The sequence below is a fragment of the Eretmochelys imbricata genome, chromosome 6 (genome assembly GCF_965152235.1).
Source record: "Eretmochelys imbricata isolate rEreImb1 chromosome 6, rEreImb1.hap1, whole genome shotgun sequence".
NCBI lineage: Eukaryota > Metazoa > Chordata > Testudines > Cheloniidae > Eretmochelys > Eretmochelys imbricata.
Genome location: NC_135577.1, coordinates 24,363,491 through 24,372,735, shown reverse-complemented (window position 1 = coordinate 24,372,735; position 9,245 = coordinate 24,363,491). Strand labels below are relative to the sequence as shown.

General features: G+C 41.5%; 1 protein-coding gene across 1 annotated transcript in view; it reads left to right on the top strand.

Moving 5' to 3' along the window:
* The first annotated feature begins 6,504 nt into the window (after window positions 1–6,504).
* The window catches only part of MUC6 (mucin 6, oligomeric mucus/gel-forming), a 66,288-nt gene continuing 63,547 nt past the window's right edge, over window positions 6,505–9,245 (top strand). Inside the window, 2 exon segments of the mRNA XM_077819941.1 lie at window positions 6,505–6,604; window positions 9,157–9,219. Of these exon segments, the coding sequence (XP_077676067.1) occupies window positions 6,505–6,604; window positions 9,157–9,219 (163 nt within the window).

The following is a 9,245-nucleotide window of genomic DNA, read 5'->3' as shown; positions in this document are numbered from 1 at the left end:
ATGTGAATTTTTCTAAAGATCAAGAAGCAGAAGGAATGAACAAATGCTGGGTTTTGGTTTGGCCCACTATGGAGGCAGGCCCTCAGCCACAAAATTTGTATCCGTATCCAAACTTCCCCAGGCCCACTAGCCAGAACATGATAGGAGAAATACATGTAACACTGGAAGTGGAACAGCTTCTTAGAGAATGCTTAGAAAGCAAGTGTTCCCTAAAACTAGACATACCTTAATGAAAATCCTACTTAAAACATACTGTGCAATAATAGACTGTCACTAAATTAAACTGTTTTAACTGTCTCCATATAGACAGCTTCAGAGGTTTCCCTACATTTCTCTGTCATTGCAAAACACTCAAGCAATATGTTTTCTGGAAACAGTTTTCTGGAAACCGAAATACAACTAAATATTGAGAGCTTTTGACTGGAAAATGTATTAGCATTGAATGATCTTGGCTCATATGACCCGTTCTGATTCCTAAAAGCTATGGTGACAGCCAAAAAATCATAATGATGCCATGAAAAAACAGAATAATACAAAATATTAATCAATGGAATAACAGATTCGGACAAAAGCTGGACAGATTATTACAGTGACAATGGCAATTTCCACATATACAACCAGATATGTTAACTTTTCACTGAGCTCTGTAACCAAAACCAGCTATTCATTCAGTGAAACCCTGTGAATTTCCTCTGACTACCAATAAACGTTTCATTGTTGATGCTCAATCTTGATCTGTCCCCATAAATAAAATATGCTCCTGGGTACTCCTTTTAGTTAATTTTATCAAGAGCATTGTGATATTTGGATGTCTTCATATTTTATGAAGCAGATTTTTGAGTCATAAGTTCTAAACTGATTTAATGGCCATCGTTTCTTAGCTAGCTGAACTTACTGCATTTTCTCTAATAGAATGAACGGCAGCTAAGAATAATGCAATAAATCTGAGAAGCTGAAAATAGCAATCCTTTGTTGGAAATGTTTTAATTAGCATTTACCAGCATATGTACTTTAAAATCATTTTCTTACAGTGCAATGTATGAATGCAATATGTATGTTTTCTTACAGTGCAGTGTATGAATGCAATATTAAAAAATTGTAAAAACTTAACAACAAAGAAAGGCTGCAGGTTCAGGGGAATGGTAATGGGATATGAAACTTTTTACCTCTAAATCACTGGTTTGAATCTAGCCAGGTCCACAGAGACAGAGCTGTTAATGTCTGATGGCTATTTTGTGCCCTGTATGAAATGAAATAGTAGTCTTATTCCAGTTTCAAGTGAACGCGTTTGATGCCTTCACTTACATCTTCAGGGTCTGAAATAATCTTGCTTAAGGTGGCACTGGCAAGTCAGCATTAAGACACATTGGTTGACCAGTATATGGCCAGTAACAACGTAGGTCACCATGTTATTATACCTCTCCTGTGGATAAATGAAGGACTTCATTTCCTAAAGTTGTCAGTCTGATACTTTTACATCGGCACTACATTTACTGTTGAATGTCCAGTCCTGCAAATGCTCCACTTGTGGAGCTCTCATTGAAATCAACCCGGCTTCATCATCCTTTCTTGATAAAGAAGGTTTTATGATAAACGGTAAGAAGAAAGGGTTACTAACCTGTTCCTTAACTGTTGGTCTGACATGTGTTGCACATGTTTATTCCACTTCAGGTGTGTGCACCCCAGTGTGCAACTGTCAAAGATTTTTCCTTCAGCAATACCTGTCAGGGTGGCACATGCGCCCTCTGATGCTTTGAGCTACTGCAGATGGTGTAAAGGGCGGAGCCACCCAGACCTCTCTCCCTCAGTTCCTTCTTACCAGATAGACTCCAACAGACAGGGGGAAAGAGGGTGGGTTGTGGAATGGACATGTGTAACACATCTTGAAGAGCAACAGTTACTGAACAGGTTAATAACCATTCTTCTTCTTTGAGTGATTGCACATGTCCATTCCACTAACGGTGACTCACAAGCAGTTCAGTCTGGAGGTGGGATCGCAGTCTACCTAAATAGATACTGAAGGACCACATGTCCAAACCTGGCACCATGTCCAGATTGTTGAGAAATGGCACAATGCGAGGCAAAATTATGCACTGATGACCAACTTGCCACTTTGCAAATGTCCAGAATGTGCAATTGGGCCGGAGAGGCTGCCAATGCTGCATATGATCTAGTTGAATGCACCAACACTTTTCTTGGGGTTGTCACATTAGCCGGCTTGTAGCATAAATGAATATGAAAGGAGATCTAAAAGGAAATCCTTTGAGAGGAGACTGGAAGGCCCTTCAGTCTGTTTGCAATTGCCACAAATAGCTGTGACAATGCCTAAACCACTTAGTGTGGTCCAGGTAAAATGCTGAAGCTCTTCTAATGTCCAAGGTGTGACCTTTTTCTTCATCTTTATGATTATGAAGCTTCGGGCAGAAAATTGGTAAACAAATTGCCCAATTAAAGTGGAAGTTGGACAACATTTTAGTGAGGAACTTTGGATGAGGGCAGAGGTAAATCTTGGTGTTATAAAAGATAACATAAGGAGTTTCTGAAATCAGAGCTCATAACTCACCCACTCTCCTGGATGAGGTGATTGCAATCAAAAAGGCTACCTTCTTGGAAAGATGAAGGAAGGAACAGGTAGCCATTGGTTCAAAGCTGGAACCTATTAACTTTGCTAACACTAGGATTAAGTCCCAGGGGGGAATAGGATCTCTACTTGGGGAAATAACCTGTCCAAACTCTTTTGAAATCTGATTGCCATAGGCTTGGAAAAAAGGGAGCAGTTATCAAGTGGTGGGTGGAAAGCCCAGATAGCTGCCAGATGGATTTTGATGGAACTAATAGCAAGACCTGTTGTTTCAGGTATACGAGCTAGTCCAGTACCTGATGGATGGAAGCTGGGAGTGGGGAAACACCTTTCTGCTGGGACCAGATGGAGAATTTCTTCCATTTTGCCAGGTAAGTATACCTAATAGAAGGCTTTCTACCATTTAAAAGCACATCTTGAACCTCCTTTGAGCAAATTTCCTCCAGATGAGCCAGCCACGGAGCATCCAGGGTGTCATGTGTAGGGTCTGTCTGGTGGGGTGAAGGAGAGGCCCATTGTCCAGAGATCAGGTCTGAATCCGCTGAAAGTATCAGAGGATCTTTGTCCAAAAGGATCAGCAAAGTCAAAAACTAATGTTGTCAAGGTCACACGGTGGAGCTACAAGTATAACTTGAGCCTGGTGCTGTTTGATTTTGAACAACATTCGGGTAGAAGTGGAACTGGAGGAAATGTGTACAGGAGTTTGTCTGTCCAGGGCAATAGGAAATTGTCCATGAAAAACCTTGAGCTATGACCTGCTCAAGAACAAAACCAAAGACATTTCCTGTTTACTTCTGTTGAAAACATATCTATGTGGGGTTGCCATGGCAGTGGTGACGGTCTTCATGAGAAAGATAGGAGTTCATATAAAGAAAAGGAGTACTTGTGGCACCTTAGAGACTAACACAAGTTTTGTTTTGTTTTTTGTGAATACAGACTAACACGGCTGCTACTCTCAAAGGAGTTCATATGTTTCCTTACCTGATGACTCGTTGATAAGGTGCCAGTTCAAGGCTCGGTACTGTCCAGTGTGATGGTCATCCAATCCACCTTAGATGCACTAGGGTTGCTCATCAATGGAGAAAAGTCAATCCTGTCACCTGTACAAAGGATAAAGTTTAGGTGGTCTTGGACTCTGTGGACGCTATGTCTCTGCTTCTACAGCTAACATTCCAGACAATGCTAACACTGCTTTGGACCTGAAGACCCATCCTACCATGACAGTTCAAAATTGACACTGCTTTTTGGACATATAGCCTCATGCACTTACATAGTTCAGCATTCCAGGCTCCATCTCAGGAAACTACAATGGTGGTTAGCATTGGGGTACTCACTGATCCATAATCCCCTAAACATGTTAGTTTGGATGTACCCACAAGTCTTGACCTCTCTAGACTGGTAGAAAGACTCTTCAAATATTTGTGTGGGAGTTCCGTTTACTCCAGCTTTCCCCTTAGTTACAGATGTGTCTACCCTCATTGTGGGGCTTACCTTGGGTCCCTGCAGACTCAATTTTTGTAGTCTGCCCATGATTTGAATGCCAGAAAAGTGAGGGACATCCTTCTAGCTTGTCTGGCCTTCCTTCCCCTTATCAAGGGGTAAGATCTGCTAGTACTAACAGACAATACAACAGCCACGTCCTATGTGAACAGGCAAGGAGGGGCCTGGTTGAGTCTGCTATGCCAGGAGGTGATGTGGCTGTAGGATTTCTGCATCGCTATTTCTATCCACCTCAAAGCCTCTCATCTTTCTGGAGTTCGAAGTACTCTGGCAGACTGGTGATGCAAATCATTCATGAGACGCTATGAGTGCTCTCTTTGCCCAGACATAGCCAGATCTGTAATATACAAGGGGCTGCAGACAGTCCAAATGGTAATAATATAAACAGTAGTGGGATTTGTCAAGCACAAACCTGAAGAATTTCCTGTGGCTCTGATGTATTGCCACATGGAAATGCACATCTTCTAAGTTGAGGGGAGCATGCCAATCTCCAAGTCCGTGGAGGGGATAATAGAAGCCAGAGTGACCACCTGGAAGTTTATTTCCTTCAGGAATTTGTTGACCTTTCTTAGGTCTCAAATAGGCCTGAGACCCCCTGTTGCTTTCAAGAGCAGGAAATAGTGAGAGTAAAATCCCTTTCCCCTGAGAAACAGGAACTTCCTCTATGGCTCCCACTTGGAGGACAGATTTACCTCCTCCAGGAGAACGTTCCTGGGTAGTGATGTACAACCAAGCACTCGGATAAAGAGACAGTCAGTTGGTAACAAGAGGGTAGGAGTGGCTGCTACTCTGGAAACTGGATAAACTGGTATCTGCAGCAGAAGGAAGGAAAGGGTGGTCTTCTCCTATAACTTCTGCCTTTTTTCTGTTTAGATCCTGGATGCAAGGCATGAAAGTAGGATACTGGTGAGGCTGCTGAGGACAAAACAGCTTCCTCTTCAGAAAAAGATGCCCCAAATTTGAGCATCACCCTCAAGTGCTTAAGATTATGCTATTTCTCATCGGTGTGCACAGAAAAAAGCAATGGACCCTCAAAGTGCAGGTCCTGTATGGACTGTTGGACTTCTTGAGGGAGACTGGATGACTGAAGCCAGGAACATCTACATATCGTAATGACCGATGCCTTGGCCCAAGCTGCCAAGCCTGCAGTGTCCAAACTGGCCACATGACTGGGTTGATAGGTGCCAAGCAAGGGCTATTGCTGTATGTGATGTGGCCATGAGATGTAAGAGCAAATCTCTGAGTCCAACAAGGAATCCACTTCATCTCACTGGGGTGGGAGGTGGGGGACTATTCCCGTCATTGCTGGGGATAGATGCTGATGCCTGGAGAGAGTGAGATCTACCAGCGAGATCACGGCCTACTTTCCTCTAGATGGCACCACTTGGAGAGGCACTTGAGAGGCTGGAGGTGCCCCAAGAACCAGTTGATGGGTTGGCACAAGCAAAACAGGTGCTGGTACAGAGTGTGAAGACTCCTGGACCACCAAGGAAACTGGCACCAAGAGATTTAGCAGTTTCCATGCCACTGTGTATGCCTTTGTAGACAGTACCAGAAAAATCCTTGCTGTTGAGACATCAAGGGCTGTACTGTTGAAGTAGATGCCACTTCAGGGGCCAGTCTCAATGGGACCGTGGCTGGTGCTGGAGTCAATGGACCCCCTTGAATTGATGACTGTCTCAAAGAGGTCGTCTGCTTCAAGTGCACTCCACTGCCCTTGTCCTTACTGGGCTTCAGTGCTGAGGATCTCAATCTCTTGGATGCTGAGCCCTTAGATACTTTCTGGTGCCTCTTCCTCAGTACCAGCAAGGTTGATTGGCCTGAAGGCTCAGTCAAAGCAGGAGGAGCACTTGTAATGGACACAGATTCACTCAGTGCCCACTCCAAGCAGAAAGGCTCCAAAGTTGGGTGCAGTGCTGCCACCATCTGCAGAAACTTAAGCCTCACTCATAGTGACTCATGAATGATCTGCTTCACCAGTCTGCCAGAGTATTGTAAACTCCAGGAAGGTGAGAGACTTGGAGGTGGATAGAAATAACAATGCAGAAATTCCACAGCCTTATCACCTCCTAGCATAGCAGAGTCAACCAGACCCCTCCTTGCCTGTCTTTCTTGGTTCTAGACTTAAAGTTTCTGCAAATTTGACACTGATCCCTGACATGAGTCTCCGCAAGACACTTCAGGCAGTGTGGGTCACTCACTGGCATTGGCTTCTTGCACGAGAGGTACGGTTTCAACTCTGGTGACTGAGGCATTCCCCAACACCACTGTCAGTACCCAAGAATGGGTTCTAAAATGTCTGAAAACTCTTACAAAGAAAATGTATAATTAACCAACACTAAAAACTACTAAAATGGGTGCAAACTATATACAAATAGAAGGCAAATCTTGCACTAGCAAGAACACATGCTCCAACAACAGTCATGGGTGGTAAGAAGGAACTTACCATCCTGGGCGACTCCATCCTTCATACCATGGTGCAGCAGCATGAGGCAACAGAGGGCACATGCACTGTCCCAATAAGTAACGCTGAGGGAAAAGTCTCTGACAATTATGCACTGGGTGCAAACACACCTGAAGTGGAATGGACATGTACAATCACTCAAAGAAGAAATACCTATTTGACAACAATGATGCTAGGTTATTGTCATTAACTCAGTCAAGGAGAAGGAAGTTCATATTTGGAAAATATCAATGATTCAGTAGATAAGTTAATAGAGAATGCTATAATTCCTGATTACGATTGAGTGATTAAGTTCTAAAAGAAGAAAAAATGAAGTTTCTTGATTTTGTTGCATTAATAAGAACTTAGGAGCTAATTCTTTATAAAATGTAGTATATTATATGCTAGCATGAAGCATTGTGATAGATATGATAATTGATTTAATGTAGCATTGGCCTAATTAACCTTTTTTTTTTTTTTGTGGTTCAAGTTGTTCTGATGACTTAATATTTTACCATTATGGTCACTATTTTCAAGAGTGACTTGTGATTCTGGGTGTTCAACTTGACACCCCTTAAAAAGACCCAACTTTTTCAGAAAGTACTGAGCACTCACTTTTTAAAATCAGGTCCCTTTAATGTATCTCAAGTCTAGGACCCAAAAATGGAAACACTCAACTTTATGAATCACTTTTTGAAAATCATGGCCTAAATTTATATTCTCTCACTTATATCTTCAAAAAAAAAGCAGGGTGGGGGGGGCGCTGATTAAATTACAAGCTTTTAGGACTACAGGAAGGATTAAAAGATAAACATATTCGGATAAAAGTCAAAAAAATCTGGAATATTTAAAGGAAGATTTATGAAACAGCTAAATAGCTCAGAAAAGAGAGTTCTTATATGCAGTTTAATATTTATTATGTTGGCATACAATGTCCAACATTAAGAACAGTCAATGGTAGCCAGAATTTAAAGACACATACAAAGGAAAAATATCATTCAAAACTTGTCACTAAAGAATCATGGGTCAGATTTTTAAATGTGCTGAGTACTCACAACTCTAACTGAAGCCATGTGAGTTGCTAGTCATCAGAATTAGCAGTTGATCAACAATTTTATATCAAAAAATTTTTCTATGGAAAATTAGATTTTTGACTTAAAGAAAATTTCCGCAGAAAGTTTTTGATTTTTTTTTTGTTGGAAACCCACCCCCAAAAATTTTCAGCTGAAGATTTTAGATTTTTGGCCAGAAATGTTTTGGTTTTCAGTTGCTGAAAATACAAGTCAGTTTTTCAATGAAAAGGTAAAATGTTTTGCTAAAACAATTTCCAACCAGTTCTAGTCAGTATCTCTGAAAGATCAAGCTTCAGGACTTTCACTTCCTCACTTAAGTATTTATTTTCTTACTGAGAAAATAAATTCTTTCTTACCTTTCTTTCTTACCTTTTCTTCTTTCTTAAATTTGTCTTCCTATTGACTTTTATTTTAGTTTATATCTTTCTTATTTATGAAAAAATAAACATAAAAAAACAAATCACCAGAAAACACTTGGTTTTGCATCCATACTATAAATATGCTCAGATTTGCTTGGGCATACACTGAAAATGAATAACCATAGGTACCTTCTAGTGAAGCCTAGGGAACAGTGTCTCCAACGTTTAGGAGTTCATGACTTTGTCACAGAGTTTAAGGCCAGAAGGTCCTATCAGATCAGCTAGTCTGACCTCCTATATATCCAGCCACCTCAACACCAAGCCCAAGAACCAGAATTAGATCAAGGTATTATGACCCTCAGGAGACTAAACTATTGTATGCCGCAGGCAGAGAACAGGAGGGACTGAGGTGCACCAATACCCAAGGACTCTGTAATGGCAGATCCTTAATTTAGAGAGATATACCCTAATTATCCTGGCACCTATGTCCCATGCTTCAGAGGAAAACAAAAGAGAACTTCTGAAATTATTCTTAAAGCACAAAATGCAGGTTATCTGTGCTTCTAAACTACCCATAGTAAGCATGTCAGTGTGGATGCACCTCAAGTGGACCTACACATACTCCACACTTTATCAGGGAGTCTAATCCTGTGCTTAGCCAAAAGACAAGAGCCTTCATTGAAGATGCCAGCAGGTGTGTGCATTTGTGAATGAACAGCAACATGAAAGACAGCTTAAACAGATTTCAAGGCCAAGGTACCTACTCTCTCTTTTTTAAATGTTGACAAAATATCACTGAACGTGAGTGGTGCACAAATGTAAGGAATGGAGGGGAGATGTGGAGACAATTTGAGCAACAATATTCCACTAAAAATAATGCCTGCCCTGCTTGTGCCCACCAGTCAGCTTGGCAACAGAGATGGGGTTAGGAACAATATGAGGAGCCACTGAAGGTGTACTCATTTAGCTAGGAGGAAAAACTAGGAAGGGCAGAGTGACAGAAACCCAGGCATGTGATGGGCTGTACAAAGATGCAAAGAGGGTGGTCCATATGTAAAAAATAGAAGCCAAGGAGAATGTACATGGAGAAGTGACCCATAAACATGGTATTTTCACAGGGAAAGGCATCTTTTTTATATATCACATTGTTATAATAATGGAAGAACATCTGTAGCTTAATTCCACTCCTTTTTGTCTCAGATAAAGATGCCACATCAATCACCATGAGGAATAACGTCCTCTCTGCAAAGAATTCGTACAAAGGTAGCAGCAATGCTACAAGCTACCAC